The 23255-nt window shown below is 61.4% G+C and overlaps 8 protein-coding genes across 8 annotated transcripts; 1 reads left to right on the top strand and 7 right to left on the bottom strand.

The window, feature by feature from the left end:
• Positions 1-254: 254 nt before the first annotated feature.
• Positions 255-920, top strand: JCM10292_005482 (Ty1/Copia family ribonuclease HI; the record flags this gene model as incomplete). Its single annotated transcript, XM_076652086.1, has 1 exon — positions 255-920. One exon carries the CDS (start codon positions 255-257, stop codon positions 918-920), a length of 666 nt encoding a protein of 221 aa, XP_076502399.1.
• Positions 921-5568: 4648 nt separating this feature from the next.
• On the bottom strand, positions 5569-6436 carry JCM10292_005481 (uncharacterized protein; the record flags this gene model as incomplete). The annotated part of the gene is made up of 2 exons (XM_076652085.1): positions 5569-5955; positions 6212-6436. 2 exons carry the CDS (start codon positions 6434-6436, stop codon positions 5569-5571), a joined length of 612 nt encoding a protein of 203 aa, XP_076502398.1.
• Positions 6437-6853: 417 nt separating this feature from the next.
• On the bottom strand, positions 6854-8754 carry JCM10292_005480 (guanine nucleotide-binding protein subunit alpha; the record flags this gene model as incomplete). The annotated part of the gene is made up of 10 exons (XM_076652084.1): positions 6854-6865; positions 6928-7000; positions 7076-7229; positions 7298-7313; positions 7374-7551; positions 7613-7783; positions 7847-8082; positions 8142-8234; positions 8297-8342; positions 8660-8754. 10 exons carry the CDS (start codon positions 8752-8754, stop codon positions 6854-6856), a joined length of 1074 nt encoding a protein of 357 aa, XP_076502397.1.
• A 961-nt stretch (positions 8755-9715) lies between these two features.
• On the bottom strand, positions 9716-12248 carry JCM10292_005479 (PP5 family serine/threonine-protein phosphatase; the record flags this gene model as incomplete). Its single annotated transcript, XM_076652083.1, has 13 exons — positions 9716-9775; positions 9833-9916; positions 10036-10337; positions 10403-10513; positions 10571-10618; positions 10676-10768; positions 10826-10980; positions 11038-11276; positions 11337-11462; positions 11521-11592; positions 11650-11684; positions 11742-11919; positions 12030-12248. 13 exons carry the CDS (start codon positions 12246-12248, stop codon positions 9716-9718), a joined length of 1722 nt encoding a protein of 573 aa, XP_076502396.1.
• Positions 12249-12538: 290 nt separating this feature from the next.
• THI6 (bifunctional hydroxyethylthiazole kinase/thiamine-phosphate diphosphorylase) lies at positions 12539-14641 on the bottom strand (the record flags this gene model as incomplete). Its single annotated transcript, XM_076652082.1, has 8 exons — positions 12539-12686; positions 12766-12828; positions 12885-13005; positions 13100-13258; positions 13317-13572; positions 13642-13937; positions 13999-14314; positions 14417-14641. The coding sequence occupies 8 exons, from the start codon at positions 14639-14641 to the stop codon at positions 12539-12541; spliced, it is 1584 nt and encodes a 527-aa protein (XP_076502395.1).
• Positions 14642-14987: 346 nt separating this feature from the next.
• JCM10292_005477 (uncharacterized protein) lies at positions 14988-16117 on the bottom strand (the record flags this gene model as incomplete). Its single annotated transcript, XM_076652081.1, has 4 exons — positions 14988-15164; positions 15229-15308; positions 15377-15499; positions 16048-16117. 4 exons carry the CDS (start codon positions 16115-16117, stop codon positions 14988-14990), a joined length of 450 nt encoding a protein of 149 aa, XP_076502394.1.
• Positions 16118-17250: 1133 nt separating this feature from the next.
• On the bottom strand, positions 17251-18552 carry JCM10292_005476 (uncharacterized protein; the record flags this gene model as incomplete). The annotated part of the gene is made up of 6 exons (XM_076652080.1): positions 17251-17398; positions 17474-17681; positions 17749-17841; positions 17899-17946; positions 18004-18157; positions 18217-18552. The coding sequence occupies 6 exons, from the start codon at positions 18550-18552 to the stop codon at positions 17251-17253; spliced, it is 987 nt and encodes a 328-aa protein (XP_076502393.1).
• A 199-nt stretch (positions 18553-18751) lies between these two features.
• Positions 18752-23196, bottom strand: JCM10292_005475 (uncharacterized protein; the record flags this gene model as incomplete). The annotated part of the gene is made up of 3 exons (XM_076652079.1): positions 18752-22364; positions 22426-23096; positions 23164-23196. 3 exons carry the CDS (start codon positions 23194-23196, stop codon positions 18752-18754), a joined length of 4317 nt encoding a protein of 1438 aa, XP_076502392.1.
• Positions 23197-23255: the final 59 nt, after the last annotated feature.

Below are 23255 nucleotides of genomic sequence, written 5' to 3'. Positions count from 1 at the left end.
CCCCCCCGCCCCCCCCCCCGCCCCCCCCCCCCCCCCCCCCCCCCCCCCCCCCCCCCCCCCCCCCCCCCCCCCCCCCCCCCCCCCCCCCCCCCCCCGCTCAAAGCCGAATACGGTATCAAAGATCTCGGCAAGGCCAACTCGGAAGACAGGTGCACTGCCGCGCGGCTGACTCAATCTTCTTGTCCCAACGCGGGTACCTCGAGGACGTCCTTGCGCGTCTCGGCCAGTCTGGCTGTCGCACAGCGCCCACGCCCATGGTCCCCAACCAGCAGCTGCGCCCTGCCGCCGAGTACTACCAGTTGCCGCCCGACCTCCGCCGGCGCTACCTGCAGGCGGTTGACCCCCTCATGTACGCCATGCTCGGCACCCGGCCCGACCTCGCCCACGTCGTCGGCGTCCTCGGACAATACTCCGCCCGTCCGGACCAGCACCACTGGGCAGTCGTCATCCGCGCCTGCCAGTACATCAAGGGCACGGTCGACTACGGCGTCAAGTACGTCCCGGACGACTTGCCCCTCGCCGGTTTTGAGGCGTACAGCGACTCCGACTGGGGCGCCGACCCGTCGACGTCGCAATCAACGATGGGGTTTGTCTTCCTCCTCTTGTCCGGCGCCATCTCGTCGTCCTTCCAAATCGAGACGCGCGTTGCCGCCTCCTCCCCCGAAGCGGAGTACATCGGCCTCTCGCATGCCGGTAAGGAGGCCGTCTCCCTCTTCCAGCTCCTCGGCAAGCTCGGCCACCCCGCCGCCGCCCCGACCCGCCTCCTCAACAATAACCCTAACCAACGCATCGGCGCGCGACCCCCAGTTCCACGACCGGACCTGCCATATCCGCCTCACCGAGCACTCGGGACATGGTCAATGACGGCGTCCTCAAAGTCACCTACATCTCCACCGCCAGCATGGTCGCCGACGCAATGACTAAGTTGCTGCCGCTCCCCGCCTCCTCGACGCACCGCTCCGCCATGGGCGTCCGACCGCTGCGGGCGAGGGGGGGTGTTGATGCACCTCCGGCAGCGTAGCTTCAAGATTGCCCTCTGGTCGGCAACTCCCATTCCCTGTGCTGATGGTGCAGTGGTCTTTGCGCGGTAAGGCCGGCAGGGCACATTTCTCTGTAAAATAATTTCGCGGCTCTCACCTTTTGGTCAAGGGTTTGACTCTTGCTAGCTCGGCTATCTCCTCTCTTTTGCTGCTTGCAAACCCCGAGACTTAGATTCCCTCATCCCGTTGTTGTGCTCTCCTGTCCTGGCGCATCTCCTGTTCTCCCTCACGCTTCTCTTCTCTCCGCGCCTGGGAGCAATTCCGTCTTGCATTGCGTTCTCCCAACCGTTAGCCTTGCATTGCAAACTTGCGCTTCTCTTCTCTCTGCGCCTGGGAGCAGCAAGCAATACCCGCAGCACCCTCAAGGGCGCCTGGCGCAGGGCCCTGCTGCCTCCGCTGCCCCTCCTGCCGGCTTTGCATCCCTCTTTGACATCTTTGGCAGTGACAACGGCATCAAAGGCTGCCTCAGTGCCATTTCTCCTGCTCTGCCGGGGTCCCCCACCCTCCTCACCCTCAACAGCGGCGCAACCCACTCATTGCACAGTGATCCTTGCTTCTTCCTGTTGCTCACGGCGTGCAAGCCTACGCCTGTGGGGGGTGATTGAGGCGCAGGGCGCTCTGCAGGTAACAGGCGTTGGCTTGCTCCGCCTCCAGCTGTAGGACGCCTCGTATGTCAACCTCAGATTGGCAGTGCCAAAGCGGCTCTTCTTGCATCACATAGTCTCCAAGCAACAATCAGCTGGCCACGTGCAGATGGACAGAAGGCACTTGCTGCAGCTTTTCTTGTACCTTGCTCAGCCTTGATTCTTCCCCTTGTCTCTCCTTCCATGACTCAAATTGAAGGCAGCCGGTTCTGGTTGAAGGCTCAAGTTCTCTCTTCCCATGGCACAACTGATCAGCTACAGCCAGCAGAAAGTCAGTGTCAGCACGCTTACACCCGAGACAGAATCTGTCTGTAGGGTTGCAGGGGCAGGGCAGACTGACAAAGCAGCACAAAGACCGGCAGATGTATCAATGGCACTCTACCTTTCAGTGCTTGCCATAGAAAGATGCTTGACTTTCATTAGAATGTCCAGAAAAAATTTTTTTTGCAAGCCACGTGATGTCCAGCGCCAAGCGGTCCTGCAGCAGTGCCAAGTTGCAAGCAACAGAACTGCCACCTTCCGCTGTGGCTCCGCTTTCTTTTCTTGCAAGTAGCTGGCGTTGCTGGACCTCTGCATCTGCTATTGGATTTTGTGCCTCATATGCAGGGTCTCTCCTTACCAGCCTTGCGTGCCTGCACTTGCTCCTCCCTTCTCGCTTGTTGTAGCTTGTGCCCTAGGAACAGCCGGTCTCATCAGAGGACAATACTCTGCCAGGCATCTGCCTCCGTCAGCTGCGCTTGTGGTCTCCTGCTCTCCTACCCTGAATCCATCTTTCTTCCCCACAAAACGCTTTGCTTGACTGTTCACTGCAGCAGCCCCAACCTATACTTCAGTCTCAGCGGCAGCTTTGAATTCCAGTTACAACATGGGCCTTTGCCTCAATGACTTGCTGTCTTCTCTCTCTCTCTCTCACGGCTCACACTGCAGCTGCTTCCCTTTCACCTGCTCAGTAGCTGACTACACTTTGGAGGATGTCTGCTCTTGCGCTACAGATGTGAGCTGTAGCTTGTTAATGACCTTGGTCACCAAGCCGTGGTTTGTCTGTCCGCTGCTCAGTTTTTCAGTCTCTCAGGCTCACACATGGGCTTCTGCTGCCAGCATATCTTGCCTTTGCTGTGCACCTGTTTGACACTCCTGCTCTCATTGGTGCTCTCACTGAACCCGGCTGCTTCAGGCACTGTCCCATTTGCTGCCATGTCTTGCAGCATGTTGTGCCAGTCGCAGGTACGCTATGTGCACATGTGCTCTCTCTGCTACAAGATGTATTTGCAAGCTGCAGCCTGTGGCGCTTCATCATTCACTGAAATCTGACCAACTTCAGTCTCTCAGCGGCTTCATTTGCTGCCATAAGTGGAGCTTTGCTGGCTTTGCTGCAGTCCCCTGCCTGCTCACATGTCTGCTGCCGTGTCACTGAGCGCAGAACAACAAGTGCCTGAGCTGCGTCTTTCAGGCTGGCTTTTCAAGGAGGCCTCCAGCCGTGCTGCCGCTTGTTGCAGGTCCTTGCCGTTCTGCATCACCTGTCGTGACTTGGTTGTGCTTTGCCAACTCTCCCAATCAAGACCATCCAGGATCACTGCCCCCAAGCCTGCTGTTGCTGTTCAAGGTAAGTCTCCGCAAGTTGATTGCAACCCCACCAGCCCCCGCCTGACTCTTGCTGTGTCAGAGTCCTAGCGGGCTTGTCAGCAAGACATGTCTACCATGTTGCCTGTCACCGGATGGCACAGAACACAGTAGACTCTGCCTGTAGAATACCGGTTGGTAGCAGCCATCTTTGTTTCTTGGGAAGGGGTTTGGGGTGGCCCACTGGGATCCCTGCAGACGTATGTTCCTCACAGACGTGTTTCTAGAACGCAGATTCTACTGTGAGAGCACTAAAAGTGTGAGACATAATGACTACAGAGCAGCTCAGCACCTACAAGCCAAGGCACGCAAACTGCAGGGTGGGCCAGTGGTTGCTGTTGGAGGGACTCCGAGGGAGAGCTGCCTAGCCTGCCTTTGCACAGGCGTCTGTACGGTGGCCCTAGCCCCAAGAGCCCGTTTTGTAGTGCAGAGATAGTGCATTTGTCACAGAGGCACCTGTGACATTGGTCCTCCAGGCCAGAGAGCGCTGGGAATGTAAGAGGAAGGCTGGAAGCACCTGGTCTCTCCTTTCCTGGCACAAGGCGGACGTTTGGGCAATTGCGCCCTGCAAGACCGGCAAGACAAAGTGGCAGGGGCATTCTGGCAGGCAAAGTGCTGGCAAGCAAAGTTGTTGCCAACAAGGGCAAACATCTTGTTTAGGCGCCGGACGGGGACAGCAGTGCTCAGCCTGTGGTGCACCGTGATTGCCACTCTCAAAAGCAAGGCAACTGACAAGTACAAATGATGCAGATCTAGCTGGGGACATGTGTGCAATTGCATGGTAGCAAGAAGGAAGCAAGGCAGACCAGGCTACAGGAAGTTGACGTATGGGGAGAATTGTTGGAAACCCAAATACTCTTGTCCTGTCATGACTGCGCAAGCAAAGCCAAGAGTATAGCTGTGCTTGATAGGTCTGAGGACAGAGGCAAGAGCCGTGGCAGCAGTGGAAGTTTCAAGCATGCACAAGGTCTGCCTCGCTCCCAGAGGATCTGTCCTCTTGCTACTGTTGATGTCTGGGCTAGAGCAAGTTCAAATTGCCGACAACTTCCTCAAGGCTCTTGGGACTCTTGCACAGCTCTCTCACGCGGCAACCACTGCTGTAGGTGGATCTTGTCCTCCGTGTTCTGCAACAAGAGCGGTGTGGGGGTGGTGGCAGATGCAAGTCTGGGCTGACTGTGCTCAGAGCTGCCTCAGGCTCCCTCTGCAAAGTGAGACAACAAGGAGAGGAGAAGCATCAATTAATAATCTTCTTTGCGCTTGCACTCGTGCACGTGGAGGCACTTTCCCTCGTGCCATGGCCGTGCCTCCTTTGCTGAGCTGAGGTATGTCAAAGCATTTAGCATGCAGTGGCTGGCAGCTGCAAAAGGCAACACACACAGTGAACTTGCTCAATTTTCAGGTATGTCTCCTTTGCACAGCCATTTGTAGCCTAAAGAAAACTCTGCACATAGGAAAGCCCAACTCCCTCCCCGGTCACGGTAAAGTAAGTGTAGGAGATTGTACAACAGATTGGTTGATGAAAAAGTGGTTAAGCCTGTCTTGCAGACTTTGTTGTAGGGCAGACGCCTTCTCAGCCTCGTCGTAAAGAAGCAAAAAGAAACTGTCCGTGCCGTGATTCGAACACGGGTTTCCGCAGGATCGCAAGCCACCACAATGCGGTGCCCTAACCAACTAGACTACACGAACGGCTGCTGTCAATTCGCCACAACATGTGCGTTTATATACCACTGCTCTAAGGGATGGCGCGAAAAGCGCGCACGTCGCTTTACCGCCCGAACCCTTCCCCCCGCAGGGCAACTAGTTTCTGCGTCGGAACACATTTCTGGAGCAAAAAGATATGGGACCGTCGGGCAAAGGCCTTGCGGCCCTTTCCTGCAGCGCCAAAAGATTGATCGCACCCAGGTTTGAACTGAGGACCTTCAGTGAACTAAATGTTAAACTGACGTGATGACCAACTACACCATGCAACCTTGGTTGGAGACAGTGCAGGCCGCAAGAATTCTCATACCTGTTTGTACTGCTGTGCTGTTCCGGCCTTCCACCAGTCTGGAGCGGGCAGTGGACAAGTGGCCTAGCGCAACGCGTAGCAGCCCGCCTGTCCGAGTACACAACCGACATGCACAAGCGATAACGGGCCACCCTTCTTGCCAACACAATGCCAACATCTTACTGACACAATACTGACACTCGCTCACGGCTGGCAAAGACATCACTCTCATGCAGGTCTTACCGCTCCATTGAGATCCTGGATATGTGCGTTGCAACTACTTCTTGCCCTTCTTCTCCTTCTTTGCCGGGCCCACCACATCGCGCTTGCCCAGTGCCGTTCCGGGGCTTTGAGCGGTGACACCCTCGAGCCACGAGAGGTCTCCCTCGATACCATACAAAGCCTCCTCGCCCTTCTTGCTCGTCCCGCTGTCCTCGCCCGCCGGAGCTGCGCCACCGAAGCGCGAAGAGAATCGTGCGAGTCGTCCCGACTCGTCCTTGTCGATTGACCGTGTCTGCGCCGAGTCGGGCGCTGGTGGATTCCATAGCTTGTGGTTGAATGGCGAGGCGGTCAAGGGGATCAGGGGACGGGGTGCGGGCGAATACAGGACCTGATGCGGACCAACGAGAGGCCGGTTGGTCGACCCCGTCGAAGCGGCAGAGGCCTACGACGACCGAAGTGTTTCGCGTCAGCATAAAGCTTTTCCAACCCAACGGATTGCTCAATTGTGAAGCGGAACAGGCCAGAATGGCCTGCGATCCGCTCTAGGCCGTTGAACAGCCCATGCCCGTGCGAGATGAAACGCCGAGCCACGGCGTGCGAACGCCTTGCGCCGCGCACCTCACAGACCCACCCCGATCCCGTAGTCTAGGCGGGATCTGCCCGTCTCGTGCATCACATCGCGAAGGAGGAGAGCTCACCTTCGCCGACGCCTTCCCCTGTCCTTTGCCAGCCTTTGCCGGGCCAGCCTGCGGCTCCTGCTCCTCCTGGGCTTTGGCCCGCGTGTTCGCCTCGACTGCGAAGGGTGCTGGCGGGTGTGCGACAACAGATCGGAAGAGCGGGAGCTTTGGCGGCGGGAGGCGCGACGCGAGCGCCGGCGCGCGGTAGCGCGGGACGCTGGCGCGGGCTGCAGTGGTCGCACTCATGCTAGTGCGCCGTGCAGAGCGGATGCCGCGTGATGGAAGCGCGGACAGAGACCGCAGGCTGAGGGCCGTCGGCCCTGCTGCGCCAGCTCCGGGAACGTCAACCCCCCTCCAAGCCGTTTGCCTGCTTCGTGCATCTGACCGTACGATTGTTGAAGCCGTCAGGGATGCGAGTGAAACAGGCAAAGGAACAAGTTCGACGAATGCAGGCACGGACGAAAGATGGGAGGAACGAGACCACCGCGAAGACCAACAGGAAGACCGCAGGGGAATAGACATAACGCAAGCGAGGGCAGGAGGAAGGTGAGAGGCTACGACAGGAGAGGCTCGAGCGAGCTACATCGGCAGAGCAAGCGAGGATCAGGTGGCGGTCACGATGAGGCGGAGGGGCGCGTCTTGCAAATCCGACAAGCGGACAGCTCAGAACATGTTCTGCAGGTCAAGACGGTCAGTCACTGTGCCGGGTTTGGCGACGATTGAAGGCTGCAGCGCACGAGGTCTTCCATCGCGGCCTTGAGAATGCTCTCCTCGACCGCCGCAAATACAACCTTGAGCTGCTCCGTGTCGCTGCGCAGACGAGCGGATATCAGTGTCGGCTCGGGGCGAGAGAATGCGCGATAAAAGGAGAGAGGCGAGACACACGTTGCACAGGTGAAGTGCACGATGAGCGGGCGGACGGCTTCGTTGCGGTAAAGAGGGCGGAACTTGCTCTCCATGTAGGCGCAGCCCGTTGGGTAGTCTGACGGGCCTTCATAGTCGGAGTAGTACTCGTAAATAGGAGAGGTTATCAGCTTGGCTGCAAGGTCGCGAAGGCAGAGGTAGATTAGCGGCGGACGGAAGGAGCGGGGGATCGTGCCTTCGTACCCTTGAAAAGATCGGTCTATGCCGGGAAGCACGCGTCAGCTCGTGCCCACTTCAAAGGTGAACGAGCTGTACGCACCTTGTTCATGAAGAGGATAACGCTCGACTGAGCGAACCAGCGACTGTTCGAGATGCTCTCGAAGAGACCGGCAGCCTCGTTCATGCGGTTGATATCCGAGTCCTCGTAGAGCGTCTGGTCGTACTCCGAGATGGCGACGAGGAAGATCAGGACGTTGACATTCTCGAAGCAGTGGATCCTGCGAGACCAGAAATGCTCAGCGTGCGCCTTTCGTTCGAGCCGAGATGATACGGACTCACCACTTCTTGCGTTCACTCCTCTGACCGCCAACATCGAACACGACGTAGTTGAGAGTGCCGACCTGGAATCGCTCCTCGGTCAAGCCCGTCGTCTTCACACGCGAGCGGAGGATGTCCTGGTCCGTCGGGACGTAGTCTTGTGCGCCTATCCGCTCTGCCGCATCGAAATAGCTGTACAGAGGAAGCACTGTCAGCGCGGACAACACTCGCTAGAGGACTGACGGGAAGACATACTAGCTCGCCGAGTCGTTCAGCTGGAACTCCCTGCTCTTGCTCACGCACGCCTTTGTCGTCGGGTCGGCCCACAGTGCAACGAGCGCCTTCGTCACCATGGGGTCAAGCATAGGCGGGCAGGGATCGTGCGCCGACACGCGAACCGACATGATGTAGGCGGCCTTGTCGCGAAGAGACGGAGGGAGGGGCATATTGAGGTCGTGCAAAGCCTCGATGACAACTTGCATCGACTGGATCTGCAGACGAGAGAATCGTCAGTCCACGGTCTGGCATGCCGATGCAGCAGGGGACGCACCAAGTTGGCGTAGACAATCTCCCGGTACCCATCGCGCTCTTCGTCCGTGTAGCCACCGAGGTGGTGGAGCCGCATCTGCTTCAGGATTGTCGACTGCAGCGCAGGTCTGACATTCAGTCTCGCGTCGCGGATTTCGGCAGACGGGATCAACCAACCTTCCCAGATTCACCCGTCCCCAGCAGAAGGAGCTTGATGTCGCGTCTGCGAGGAAAGACACACATACCCTGTCAGCACTATGGATGGGACCCGCCGAGCGGCACGGCCAATCCTGGGCGTGACACCCCACCACGCTAGGAGTGGGCGCGTGAGGCGGTCTCCTCGCATGCTGTCCTAGTCTCCCTCGATCGCATGCTTCTTGGTCGCATGCTTTGCGTTAAGAAAGATGCGCGGGCGACCCGAATAGCACGCCCGAAAAGGAGCGTGCAGCATCGGGTTACCTCGAAGCCCACGCTCTTGCGCCCAGTGCATCGCCTGGCGGCCGCTCGGGAGCGCATGTGCGGACAGAAGTCTGAACGTACCGTGCAACAGCCTTCTCCTCCTCCTTCTGTCGCTCGCGCACCGCCGTCTGGTAGTCGGCCTCCATCTGAGCGTCTTTTGAGCCTCCGCAACCCATGGTATCGGACTGAGGGTGGGCGAGAGTCGGTGTTGAGGATGTCCAATGTCTTTGTATGCTCTGCCGTCGAGCGAGCCTTCAGTGAATGCTCGAGAGGGCGTAACGGGGCGCCGGGACGAAGGTAGTCGCACTGGGGTGACGAGGGCAGCGCAGGATCGCGGACAACCCAGAGGGCGCGTAATAGAGGTGAAGGGGAGGTTGGGAGCCGGTCAGACAGGCGCCGCTAGTGCGAGCTGCACTCGAGGGAAGGGGGAGAAGGTGGGACGGAGAGGCGGGCGCCGAGGCGATTCGGGCGGGTGCACGGGCTCGCAGAGGCGGCGCGCGATTGACCAGAAGGCTCTTCGGGCTGCGTAGCAGGTCGAGCGACTCGTAAGCGGCACTGTCACTTGCAGCGAGGGCAGCGAGACCAGGGCGTGGCGAGCAAAGCCCAAGGAACGTCGGGCGGGGGCACCGACGGGCTGCTCGTCGCCGATCACCCTCTCCGACAGAGCACGCACCAGAGGATTGCGACTGACGTGCGCACAGCCGGCCAGCAGTGCACAGCACGGTCAAGCAGCCTTGAACAGGGCAGCACAGCGTCTTGTGCTCAGCGCGAAGCTGCCAGGCAGGAGAGGCTCCGCCTTCCGCATGCAGCAAGCGACCCCCGCAAGCGCCGGACAGCGCCGCTCTGATGTCAACTCTGCTCGCCTGAGCTCCGTATGTACCGGGCACGCACGCATGGGCCTCTGTCCGCTCGCTTCCGAGTGTACACCGGTTCACAAAAACGCGCCCGTTCGTGCGACGTCGAGTCTCAAGGCGACTACGCATCTTCCCGCGTTCCTTCTGGGCCGTAGTGCCTGCACTCAGACGATACATGCAATGCAGTAGATGCAGGCGATGCAGGCAATGCAAGATTGCGAGGGATGCGGTGCAAGATGCTACGATAGACCTGGCACGAGGACAAGGTCGCGGCGCGCGAAAATCACATCATGCCCATGCCCATCGAGCCAGCATACATCATGGGCCGGATGTGGTTTGGATGCTGTACGGGGAAGACTGTAAGTCTGGCCCGCTGTTCGGGCACCGCGAGTACACGCACCGGCTGCGCCTCGAACGTGGTGAACTTGATCTCTCCCGAATCATCGATACGTGCAAACGCGGCGAGGTTACCAACCTGGTCGACCTGCACACCATGGGAGTAGGTCAGCGCGCTGTAAGCCAATCCCTGCGGGTGGGTGGAAGAACACGACAACGCGAGGAAGGAATAGAGCGGAATAGCTCTAGCCGAAGCAAACGACGTACATAGTTTGGCGCCGAGAACACGGTGATGAGCAATCCACCATGCTCAACGCTGTACCCGCCTTGTCGCACCTCGTGTGCACGAATGACGGCGGTCACCTCATTTTTCTCGGTCCACCGCCGGGTGATATCGGGGCCAAAGCCAAGGCCGACGCCGCGCTTTGACGGACCACGCCCGTCTTCCGTCTGCGGATCCGTCCACAGCATCTCGCACATCAGGCCCTCCTGCCCGGGCTGCTTCAGCTTCATGCGCGGAATGCCGCGCACGTCGTCAAGCGTCACGTCGTCATTGGAGAAGAGTCCGCCTATCGCATGTGTACTGAGCATCAGTCAATGGGCCAAGGGCGCGCTTCGAGCAGAGGGAACTGACCGTGCACGACGAAGAAGCGTTTGGCACCCTTGTACAAAGTCGGGTTCGGCGGATTCGGCGAGGCATCCACGCGAGGGGGCTGTGACGCCGTGATGAGCGCGGAGAGGGGGACTGCGGGCTATGTGGTCAGGAAAGTCGGCGTGCTTTGAGTGCAAAGAAAGACCGCACGGGCTGTGAAGACCTCTTCCGACAGCTTGAACATCTGCGCTCCGTACTCTGCCAGCCGAGTCGGCGTCAGCACACGCGATTCTCGAACTTTATGGGGACACTGACTTTTGGTGGCTTCGCCCTCGTAGCCGTAGACGCGATTCATGTCGGACGTTTCGTGATTGCCGCGGTTGATGAACACATTGCTCGGGTACAGCCCTGTCTCGAGAAGTCAGCACCTAAGGCCAGAGTGAGAACCAACGTGTCGATACTCACACTTGTAGGCAAAGACGGTCAGGAGGATCTCGACGCTCCAGCTGCCGCGGTCGACGAGGTCGCCATTGAAGACGAGCGAATGTGTCGCAGACGGCTTGCCCGTGAGAGACAGGAGGTGCATGAAGTCGTAGAACTGACCGTGCACATCTCCGATGCTGGGCGCAAACCGAAGTCAGCGACGAATCTTCGCTCAAGGTCGAGACTGGGCGCACACATCAACTGTCTGTCCCTCTGGGATTGAGACGTCAACCATCGATTCCTCCTCCTTCAAGATCTCGTAAGCGCCGAGGAGAATCTGCCAAGCGATCCGTTTCGGCAGGAGCTTGCCGTCCTTGAAATGCGAGATCATGTCGTCGACGAACTGAGCCGTTGGGCGCTCGTCCTTATCGAGACGCGGCCCGTCGTAGTCCGAAGGTATGGGTGCAGTGCCGTCATCGAGCTGTTTCTGGACCTGGAGACCAAGCTTGCATCAGCGGACCGACCCAACGCGTGCGCGCAGGGAAGTATATACCGTTGCGCTCATCGGTTCCTCCTCCTTGCCAGCGATGGCCGATTCGAATGCCAATCGTCGCACGAGCTTCTGCGTCGCATCGAGCTGTGCCTTCGCGGCAGCGTTGTTCGGCTCAAGCGAGATGACCTGTAGGGCGGGCGTGAGCAAAGCATGTCGACCAGAAGGCGCGAGGAGACCGCTGCACCTTCTTCAGGTCGACGATAGCAGCCTTGGGCTTGAGAATGGCGAGATTAGCGATCGCTCGGCGGTAGTAAGCCTGAAGGGCGCGAGGTGGTCAGCCAGGATCGGTGGACGAGCACCGATGGGCTCGCACCTTGACGGCCCGGGCATCCAATTCGATCGCGCGCGCTGCAGCCGAGCCTTGTCAGCCCAGTGCGTCGCATGAAGGGTCCTGTAGATACGCACTCGCGTCCGCAATCGCCAACCCGTGTTCCTCGAGCTTCAAGCGAACAGCGGCGCGATTGCTCCAGACGACTGCGCTGAACGGGTCCTTATTGAGTGAGGCGGTGTAGAGATCGAGTGCTTCCCGGTAACGCGACTGCGTGAAGTGCGCATTGGCTTGGGACTTGAGACTCAGCGCGAGCTACGAATCGACAGAGTGTGTCAGCAGGTCTTCCGGGCGGCGGTGAGCGCTGAGCGCCGGTTCGTTGAGGTTGTCTGAGTGGACACTGCTCAGGTAAGAGCGTCACACACCTTCTTTTCCGCCTCGCCCACATCGTCAACAGTCGCGGCTCGGATGCCACCCTCTCCGCCACCGACCGAAGTGCCATCAATCGAAGGCTCAGGCGCTTCTCCACTCAGAGGTGCACGGTACTCGGACGCGCCCGGAAGCGCAGGAGCCGAGGTTGCCGAAGTCGACGGACTGCTCGGAAGACTCGATGTCGGGCTCGAGTCGTCGGACGAGAAACTCATGATGCTGGTCGCGGCAGGAGTCGAGACAGCACGCAAGAGGACTGTCTCGTATGGTCGAGCGCAATGAAGTTGTAGCGGCGTGAAGACAACCGCTCTACCTGATCAAGACGATCTGGCCAGCAACAAGATGAAGGCCTTTCAGCATTCTCTTTTCTTAGGCCGTTCCGCTCACCCTGTATACATCTATTATCGTTGTGACAAGTCACAAAGCCAGACCGCGTTGCATGTCTCCGGTACAGGAAGGGTAGGCTGTTTTTGCGCTCGAGCCGACCCAGCCTGTCGCGCTTAGCCTACAACCTGCGGATACGGGCGCGCTGCACGATATCTTCTGGTTTGAGCCTGAAGCACTCGTCGATGAGCGCCGCGCGGAACGTGTTGGGGCCCTGAACGTCCGACCGAGCGGCAGCCACTTCCGCGGCAACATTGATGGCAACCAGGCTGTTGTCCCGACGGCAAGGCAAGTCAGCACGGCACACCGGACTGCGAGACGGTGTCAGGAAGGAAGGGGTCAGCTAACCCTGCAAGAGCTGCCGACAAGCTCCCGCTCGCGTGCCTCAAACCCGCGAAGAGCGCCACGGCGCTGTGACAGGAAACGTCAGCAGCTCGAGAGGAGATCAATGGGCTATGATAACGTACGAACTCGCCATGCAGCCCGATCCGGTGATGCTTTCTTGCCAGTGGCTGCCGTTCTCGATGGCAAAGGTGATACGCCCGTCCGATACGTAGTCTGTTTCGCCAGACATGGCCACGACAAGCTCTGCGTGACGGAAGGGGTCAGACAGAACAGGTGGCGAAGCAGCCTGGCGCGCAGCCTGATACTGTCGAGCACTATGAAGGAAGTGGCAACGCACTTTCGCGCGCTGCAAGGGTCTTGACGACGGTTGCCGGGTCCTTGAAGCCCTTGCCGACGCTGTCGACACCGCGAGATTGCACTTCAGACAGTCCTGCGAGCGCGCCGATCTCTCCTGCATTGCCCTTGATGATTGAGACGTGACAGGCATTGAGGAGACCTGAGGCCGGCAACACCGTCAGTCCGGTCACAATAAGCAGTGCACTTAGTTCACGCACCGCTTGCGCTTTTCTTCCTGTACTCGGTCGCACCGACGCCGACAGGATCAAACACAACGGGCTTGTCGTTGCGGTTCGCGGCTTCGCCGGCAATCTTCTGCGCGGAAATCTGCGCATCCGTTATCGTGCCGAGGTTGAGGAGGAGGCACGAGATAAGTTGTGAGAGGTGAGGGGCTTCGTCGGGCGAAGCCGACATGATGGGCGATGCACCGAAGGCGAGCGTCAGATTGGCGCAGTCGTTCATCACGACCTGGTTCTGCAAGCGCAGAGGGGAGCTCTAAGTATGAAATCAAGCAGCGAATGAAAGTGAGCGACCCGAGCGCACCGTAATGTGGTGTACGAGTGGCTTGCTGCCGCCTTCCCGCAACAGCCCAAGCATGTCGGCGGCATCCTTAACCGCTTGCAGCTCCGTCAAGCCCACCTCACTCCCGGTAAGCCGACTGGCATAGATGACACGGGCGTCGAACAGCCTTCGCAGCTCGCGAGAAGCTGCGGCGGGATCTCGTGCGGCAGCGATGGTGGACACGACTGCGAGCCCATCGAGCGCGCGGTAGCCGCCGGAAGGTAGGGGAGCAGGAGTCTGTGCAAGAACGTTCGGGATGCTGGAAGGGGTAATTCCGCCTGTGGGATGCCGGAGACCAGTTAGCTGGTATCGCGCAGAATCGGACTGCAAACGCCGAACCGATCACGACGGCCTTGACATCGCTCTCGCCCAGGATCTCGAGAATGGCCCGCACGCCTCGTGGGCCCATGATCGGGTTCAAGTTCTTCTTCGTCTGAGTGCCGAAGCATGGGCCGATTCCGACGTAATCTGCGACGCCCTCGTCGAGCACGATCTGCATTTCCTCTGCCGTATTGACGCTCACACCGAGCAGTGCGTCGGGGCCGAGAAGCTGGCGAGCGAGGCGGGCAGGCAAGTCGCTTTGGCCGACATGAAGGTGCGCCTTGAGGAGACAGGCGATGTCGAGGCGGTCGTTGATGAAGAGCGGGACGCCGTACTGCGTACGAGGCGGGTCAGCGATGGCATTTGTTGTGTTCCATGGAACGCATGTGTTCAAGCGAGGTATCGAGCCGGCCACAACCAAGAGGACGGAACTCACACGATCGCAGACCTCCTTGCTCCTCCTCGCGACTTCGTAGAACTCGCCGCCGTCGACATCTTTCTCACGGATCTGCACGACTGTCACGCCGCCGCGCAGCGCCTCCTCTAGGTGATGAAGGTAGTATGCATCCGCGGGTCCCGTGTATGAGGGAGGCGGAGGCGATGGCAAGAGTTCGCGGCCAGTCACGTAGTACAGCGAATAGTCGACTGCTGGCTTCGGCATCCTGCCAGAATCGCCGAGCGTGCAATGCCGCGCGGAGCAGAGGAAGAGCAGCGGGAACGAACGGAACTACTGATGACAGCATTATGGGCAGCTCTGCCGCTGTTATCGTGCAGCGCTATCGCTAGGAGCGCTTAAGAACTAATACTCGAGCGACTTCCGACAGCCAAAAGCGCTTGCGGGCACATGTTGCCTGGACCTTGTACACGGAGGCAGGCTCTCGCTTGAACGCCTGCTCGTTCAGCTCACACCCCGGGAGGGCTTCATTCCAGCCTACACACGCAGTACAGGCTGTTGCTCGACCCGAACCGAGGCGGTGGACCCCTGGAGAATGAGAAGACGAGCAAGTTTACTCGTCGTCCTCAGCAGCCGAGCGCTGCTCCTCGACGATAGCCGAGGCGATGCGGTCGAGGTCACGCTGGCCGTCAACCGTGATGCGGCGGCCACCACGGGCGGTGTCCTTCTCGAGAACGCCGATCTTCTCGAGCGACTGGAGAACCTTGCGCTCGACCGAGCCCGACGCGTCCTGTCGACCAAAGAGTCAAGTCAGCGCGGGATCTTCTTCGGTGACAGGCGGAGTAAGGACGGACGCGGTGGTGCGACGGCCTGTTGCCGCGGTTGACGGAACCACCGTGGAGCTTCTGGAGCGCACCAACACCAACGTGCTTGCCTGTGGGAGTCGGCGCGTGAGCAACGCAAGGCAGCGGGAGCCAGTGGAGGCGAACGGTCGCAACGCACGGAGGTAGATGTGGCGGGCAACGGCAGCGGCGCGGATGTAGTACCAGTCGGCGTCGTAGGGAGCGAGCTCCTTGTGGGTGCCGGTCTTGACGACGTCAACCCAGATGGGGACCTCGAGCTTGCCTGCGCGAGCGCAAGACAAGGCAGGGATCAGTCACAAAGCTCTCATGCATCGGTAGCAGGCACTGCTGCCCGGAACAGGCGATAGGGGCGGTGGTTGCAGCTCGTCCAACGACCGTCCACGCAGCCGTCCAAACCGACAGCATTGACCCTACGGCTTTGACGCAGAGGACATGCCCTTTCGGGCCACCTAAGGTGCTAAGCCAGAGTGTCTATGCAGATCAGATGAGGACGACGTGCGGGAGATCGGATCGGGGGCGAGTGCGAGCGCGCCGAGGTCGAGCGTGAGGGGAGTCGGGCCGAATCGTTGTCGCAACATGCTGAGTAGCAGTCGTGGCATCCAGCCATCCCGCAGCGACTCCACCCGCCTCCATGCCCTACCGCGCATCCACCACAGTCGAGGGGCCAATTCCCCTCATCCGATCCGCAGGCCCTCGGCTCCACAGCGAGCCGCACAGTCGCTCAAAGCGTCGGAGTAGAGCGTCACAGTCGGTGCGGGCGAAGGCGGTCTGGGCGTGGCGTGAAGCGATCACGAGACGGTCGAGACTAACCAGAGCGCTTGAGGTGGGACGAGTAGGCGGCAATGAAGGCCTCGGCGGTGACGTCGCGAACGGAAGGCATGGCTGAGCTGAAGAGGGGGGGTGACCACGAAAGGGGAGAGCCTTGAGAGCAAGGTGCGGGAGGGGAGCGGGTGGTGGAGGGAAAAACCGAGGGCGCGCGCCCAGCTCGGACTTGGCGAACGTAACTCTGCCTCCCCTGATCGGGCGGTTCCTATTCCTCGATTACGTCTGGAATACACCGCACATGCAATACACGGGTTCGCCGGCGCTGCCATCCTCTCCCGTCTCCTCCTCTCTCCTTACTCCTCCTCCTCCTCCTCGTCGTGAAGCTTTTCTCGCTGCAGCCCGGCCGCCTGACACACGGGGTCTCTTCAGTTCGCTTGCAGACGGTCCTGCGAGTCTCGTATACCTGCACCGCGGCTGTCTCGCCCGTCCCCATCAACGACTGCTGTCACCGGCGAACGCTCGTCAACCGACTTGCCCGGTCTTCGCACCACGGGCCAACCCTTTCTATCGTCATCGTACATCCTCTGTCTTCGCAAATCTCATACGTCCCGCTATCCCGTGCGCTCGCGGCGCACTCGCTCGAACGATGATATACATGAATCAGGCTTAATAGTTCACTCCGAGCGGCTACTACCGCACTGCGGACAAACTTCTAGCATTGTCTTTCGCTCCTAGCTGACACACGAGTGCGCCGCCGCATGCGGGACGAGCGGAATAAGCATAACCTGTCACCCTCTGGGCACCAGCGCTGACTGCTTCCATCCCCCCGCACAGATTTTATGCCTTGTCGCCGTCCGCATGCTCTGCAACTCGTTTATTTTTCTCAATTGGCCCGCGGCGAGAGTGGCGAAGCCTTCAAAGCGAACGTCTTGTCGTTTCTGAGTCCCCTTCAGACTCACGTCTCGGCCATGTTGACGCGCTGCACGTCTTCGCTGTGCCTCGGAAAGTGAGATGCGCATGGTGTTCTGGCTCGCGCCAGGCCGAGCCTTCCAGCGGCTTGGACCGCTTGCCCTCCTGTTATGCTTTCGTTCCCGCTTCTCTACTCCATGTTCTTCCAGACGAAGCGCTCTTGCAGTCTCGTCGTGTTTCGGTGTTCCTCATTCACTGAGCCTCAGCCAGAACGATGCAGTGCAGCGCGAGCGCCACGAGCGGGCATTGCGTCTCCCCCTCTTCACCTTCGGGTTTGCCTTACAGACTGCCACCGACCCTAAAGCCGGTCCTTTCGAGGTACTGCATGAAGCTGCTCGCCCTCACACCAAGATCGTCCCAGGCGTCGGCATACTGGGGGGTCGATCCGCTCGACGCGTGCTCACCCGGCGGGAACGTGGAGACGAACCTGCATAGCGACAAGCCGCGTCAGAACTTGACGCTAAGCTGATCTGCGAAATGCCTCGAGGAGTTCCTGCCGCACTTGATCATGTCGCCGAGCTCCTGCTTGGCGTTGTTACCCGTGGTCTCGACGAAGAGGTCGAGGGCCTTCTCAAGCGGAAGAGGGACAAACTTGGCGGCTTCGCCGGTAGCATTGTGGTACTCGAGCGCCAACTCGGGGCCGGTGAGGGGCGCAGAGACGACTTTGTAGACCTTGCCGGCCGTCGCGTCGGGACCGCGGGTGAAGACAGCTGCACCCTTGAGATTGAGTCGGTGTCAGCTCAAGGTTGAAAGGTTGAGCTGGCCGACTGAACAAACCGGCAGCAAATGTGCCAACGTCGTAGCGGTCATCGAGCCACTGCAGCGGCACGTCGGGCGGGTACGGGAAGCAGAAAGTGACCGAGTTGTCGCCTGCTCGGCTCGCAAAACGTCAGCATCGCGCCACGCAATCTCTGCAGCGGAACGTACACTCGCGACGCGCGAAGAGCGACCATTGAAGGTCCGAGTAGAAAGCACCTGGTGGCGAAAAGGTGAGCAGGACTGGCGGTCGGCGATAGAGACGGCCAGACCTACCGGTGTTTAAGACGCTCACGGCCTTGAGGTGGGTCTCCGCGTACTGCGCAATGCGATTCTTCGCCTCCCAGTGCGTCGCCGCAGTGTACTTGCCGTCGCTCAGCTCGGCAATGCTTGGAAGGCCGGAGTAGACGAAGTGCTCGATGCCGACGGCCTGCAGAAACGCAAAGGTGCTTTAGCCATGTTAGAGGACGGGCCACCCGTCAGGCGTACCTTGGCAGCGTCGACGAGCGTCTGCCCTTGCTTGAGTTCGAGAGGGGTGCCCAACTCGTCCTTCTCGACCATAAACGGAAGGGCTGCGAAGAGACCTTGCGTGCCGGATAGCGCGTCGCAAAGCTCTTGCGGAATGTTTAGGTCGCCTTTGACTATCGTGAGTCGGCCCGAGTGCGCATGAGCACGGTGCTTGTCGAGGAAACCTTGCGCCTTCGCGCTCGTCGGATTCGAGGAGATGGCGCGGACGGAGAAGCTGGTCGACGAGAGCAGGGCGGAGACAACGCCTGAGCCCTGATTGCCCGTGGCACCGACGACTGCAATGGTCTTGACGGACATAGCGCGCGGGAAGTGAGAGGAAGAAGGGAGGAAGTAGTCACGCGGACGGACGCAGGGAACATCGCCTCGCGACTCCGCGGAGGCGGTGAATGATGACGCAAGGACTCGATATCAGCAGTTGGAAGTAATACAGCGACACAGAAATGCGAAGGAAGAACGACGGCGGAACAGAGTTGGGAAGGAGAGTCCGGACGTGTATTCAACGTTGGCGCTCACTCAGAACGTCTCGAGCCGCCGATCGCGTGCTTCGGAGCGGCGCCTTGGCTGCTGGTGTCTGCAACTCGACCGTCACGACCCGCGAGCGGAGCGAGCGTTTGAGGACGGTGGGCGGCTCCTCCTCGTCCGGCTCCTGGTCCGCCTGCGCCGCGGGCAGCGAGGTATCCGCCGCACTCGGTGCCACCGCGAACGCGTGCGCCGGCTCGTCGAGAGCAAGAACGGTGCTCGCCACCGACAATTCGTGCTCCGACTCGGTCTCGTCGTGGAAGCGGAGCTGCGGCTGCTCGAGCTCGAAGCAGGCGCTTTCGTCGCCAAGGATCGACTCGTCCCAAATGGCGTGGCGCGAGGAGGGCGTGCTAGATACCGGTGCTGAGTCGAAGAAGGAGAAGTCTTGAGTGGTGCCCGCGGGCGAGACGGGGAGGTCTGCGGACGAGCGCGACTCGTCACCGCGTGAGGCGGGCGACGCTACGCGCTGTTCAGCGACGAGGGTGTGCGCATCGTCGCCAGGAACAAAGCTTGTCGCGGTCGGCGTCGAGCGGGCAGAGTCGGACGCCTCATCCTCGTCAGCTGCGCCGGCGCCGCTGTCTTCGTATCCGCCGTGCACGAGATGGTCATAAGCCGAAGTGTCGTTCAGCGGGACAGTAAATTCGCGCTGCTCGGCCTCCTGGCCGGTGGCGACCTCTGTCTCGGTCATTGACGCCTCAGCGTCCTCATTCGCATCCGAGTCGTCGTCCTGAGCCATGTCGACAACGGAGTCGTCACCGTCCTCAAAGGTCGTGTCCGCGTCATCGCCTCCTAGCGGCTGGAAGTCGTCGAGGAAGATAGCTTGTGGCTGATCTGGGACAGAGGAGGTAGTCCGCCCAGCGAGCGGCGATGTTGGCGACGGCGAGCCGGGCATGGCGTCTTCCTCGTCCACCTCATCGTCCTCGTCCTCGTCCTCTGCGTCTGTGCCGAACGCAGTATCTTGGGTCTCGACAGGGTCCGACGCCGCTATGCAAGTGCTCGCATCGAGAATGGCATGGCGGACGGGCAAGCGAATAGCCGCAGACAGGTCGTCTAGTCGAGGCGGCGTGTCGAGCATGATCGAGCACGTCTGGAATGGCTCGGGCGAGTATCCGAATTGCGACGTGGGGAAGCGAACGGGGGCAGCTGACGACGGCGTGAAGGGCGCATCGAAGCGAGTTGTTGGCGCCGGCGTCGAAGCGAGAGTACCGAAGGACGAGGTGCCCGGAGTGAGCGGGAGGCGGGCCGCGAGTTCGACAGCGGGATCGGCATGAGCAGGCCCAATCGTTGCTCCTGGCGAGGCGATCCCCGCCGCGGGGGAAGCGGAGGACAGGGTGGCATGTTCCGCCTCGGCTTCAACCTCGGCGGCTTGAACGGTCGACAAACGCGAGAAGAGGAGGGGAGACGGAGGGAGATCGTCGTAGGAAGGGCGCGATGGCGGAGCGACCTGACCAAGGGACGCCGGCGTAGCGGGCGACGAGGGCCCAGGGGCATTTTGGACAGACGCAGGCGTGGGCTCCTCGTCGATAACAGTGACGTTTCGCCCGTCGGCGGCGACGTCGCCGTCAGTCTCGACGTCGCCATCGACCTGCTCAAGCAACTCGTCGATGCTGAAAGTGCTGGAGTGCCCGAGCGCGCCGACCGCGAGATCCTCCTCGACCGCGTGCACCGGGTCAGCCGCTTCTTCCACGCCGCCGACATCGAGGACTTTGGAAGCGTCGCTGGTATCGTCCGCGAGTCCGGGCGACTCGGCGTCCGCGGCGTCGTCCACACGTGCGGGCGCGAGGGTCCCGGCAGCCCAGACGGACGACTCGGCTTCGTGAGCCTGCGCGCGGCATTCCTCGCCTTCGACCACGTCGTCCGCAGCTTGCTCGTCTTGCGTCGTGATACCCGCCTCGGGCGTAGGATCGGCGGAGACGCTAGTTTGCGACGCTGGAAGCGACTCAATGACCAGCTCGCTGTCCATGCCGACCTCGTCCTGAACGCGGTCCTGCGAGGCGGGCGCGTCCTCTTCAACGTCGCTGAGGTTGTGAGCAGACGCCTGCTCCTGGGGAGCGGAAACGACGTCCTCGGGCGCGGTGGCATCAACGGTCGCCGAGTTGTCGTCGATTCCGTCGCCATCGTCCACGTCGACGGGCTCGTGGGCCTCATCGCCCATGTCGGACTCGACCGCGGCATCCGCCGTCTCGCCGTCTACCGCCTGCTGCTCTCGCAGCTCCGCGACTTCGGAGTCCTCCTCGAGCGGCAGCTGGACCTCCCTCGCCCTCTCGAGCCGCTCCTCCTCCTCCCGTTCCCGCTCCCTCGCCCTATCCTCCTCCTCCCGCTTCTCCCGCTCGCGCCTCTCGCGCTCCTCCTCCGCAGCCTTCTCCGCCCGCTCCCGCTCAACCCTCGCCTCCTCCGCAGCCTTGCGCTCGCGCTCCTTCTCCCGCGCAGCGCGCCGCTCCCGCGACGCAAGTGTCGCCGCGCTCGGCGCCGGGCGCGCAGACGCTGCGGCCGCGCGCGCGCGCGAAGAGGCCGTCTCGCGCTGCGGCGCGGCAGGCGCGGCGGTCGGTGCGGCGGCGGGCGGGTCGGCGCTCTTCTCGCGCGCGCGGCGCAGCGAGGGCGCGCTCGTCGTTGTCGCGGGAGCGGCGGGAGGCGGGGCAGGAGCAGGGGCACGTCGAGGCGCTGGTGCAGCGGAGGCAGACGAGGCGACCTTTGCAGCGGCGCTGGCGGAAAGCGCTGCCGCCGCGGCGGTCGAAGACGTGAGCTTGGGGCGGAAGGGCGCGTGCGATGAAGCTGGGGCGGACGGGGCCACAGGTGCAGCTGCAGCGGAGGAGACAGAGGGAGGGAGGGGCGGAGCGGAAGACGAGATGGGCGGGCGTTGAGCGGTCGACGCGCCGTGCGAGCGCGAAAGAGTCGCCGGCGCGTGCGCTGGTGTCGGAGCTGGAGTCGCAACCGAGGGCGGCGCTGCAGCAGGAACAGGCGGAGGGGCGGCGACACGGCGTGCCTTTCGCGGCTCGGGTGCCGGTGCGGCGGTAGAAGCAGGCGCGGCAGACGAAGATGGCAGAGCACGAGCAGCAGGTCGAGCTGCAAGCGGAGCCGTCTTGCTCGGCGCGGTCGGCTTGAAGCCCGTTCGCGAAGGTGCGGCCGGACGGGTGGAGGACGAGGCAGACGTAGCCAGCTGGTCGCGCTCATCGCCGCGGCTTGCAGGTCGCGACGACGCGCTCGAGTCACTGACTGCACGCGAGCCTGGCTCAACGCGCGTGGCGCGGAGTGGCGGTACGCCGAGCCCGACCGCCGCCGCGTGCGAAGTCGAGGACGACAGAGCGTGCGAGCGAGTTGACGCTGTCGAGGCCGAGAGCTGGCTGCGCGAAGGCGGCGGAGGGTGGTGCGACGAGGAGGTTGACGGGCCGTGCGACTTTGCAAGCGAGCTGCTGACGGAGCGGGATGATGCCGCATGCGGCGGCGCAGCCGAGACGGAGGCCGACAAGGTGGCTGCCTTTCGTACAGGAGGCGGCCGAGACGCTGCAGCAGAGGACGAGCTGGTACCACCCGGGATGGCATCGGTGACCTTGAGGTATTTGCGGATCGTCGGCGTCATCGGAGCGGTGAAGCTGCGTTGCAAGGAAAGTGAGAGGTCGTGCGGCAGCCTGAACGCAGAGGGGAAGCACGTACGCAGCGACACGCTCAGGCCATTCGCGCTTGTAGACCTCCCAACACTGCTTCATGTTGGCGCGGACGGTGGCCTCCCTGCCGGTTGCGCCCGTCTTGATGAGCCACTCGAGGTCGTCCATGCGGCGCTCGAGCATGTCCTTGTCGACCGCGAGCGAGTCTGTGTCTACGCCGAGCACGAGGGCGAGGGCGACGGCGGCCTGCTCGCGGAACGATGCGCTCTTTCCGCCCTCGTTGCGCCATTCGAGGGCGAGGTAGCGGACCATGTCACCGCCGAGTCGGGTGTTCTTGACAATCGAAGCGACGGTGGACGCCGAACGCGTGACGTAGACCTTGTTCGGGCGGGCAAAAAGGCGGAGGACGGTCGGGAGGTAGAGAGGCATGAGGGCAGCAAAGTCGCGACCGAGCCGGGTGGACGAGGCGACGAGTTCAAGGGCGGTGCCGCTGAGGGCGCCTCGTTCGCTCGCAAGGGAGCGACCGAGGCCCTTGGCGATGCGCGGGTCGCGCATGGCGGCGATGAAGTCGTCGGTCAACCTGCATGCTCCCCCTCGGACGACAGCCTGGAAGCGCTTGAGGGCGCGGTTGATCTTTTCCCACGTGTCCTCGGTCTCGTTGAGAGTGAGGGCGGCGAGGAGCGTGTCGACCTCGAGGCGGAGGTCGTGCGGCGAGTTGATCTGTCGGCATGTTGACAGACGGCGATGAGCGTGCAGGTGCGACACGGGTGAGAGCTGGGCTACGCACGGGGACCTTGTCTGGCTCTGGCTGTCGCGGCATGGCGGCCTCGACGTGCGCTCGAGAGCGGGCGGACGCGGTGCGGCGAGCGGGCAGAGGCA

Source organism: Rhodotorula paludigena (genome assembly GCF_050403205.1).
Source record: "Rhodotorula paludigena JCM10292 DNA, Rt_paludigena_JCM10292v1_ctg64, whole genome shotgun sequence".
Lineage (NCBI taxonomy): Eukaryota > Fungi > Basidiomycota > Microbotryomycetes > Sporidiobolales > Sporidiobolaceae > Rhodotorula > Rhodotorula paludigena.
This window is presented reverse-complemented; position numbering and strand designations above follow the sequence as displayed.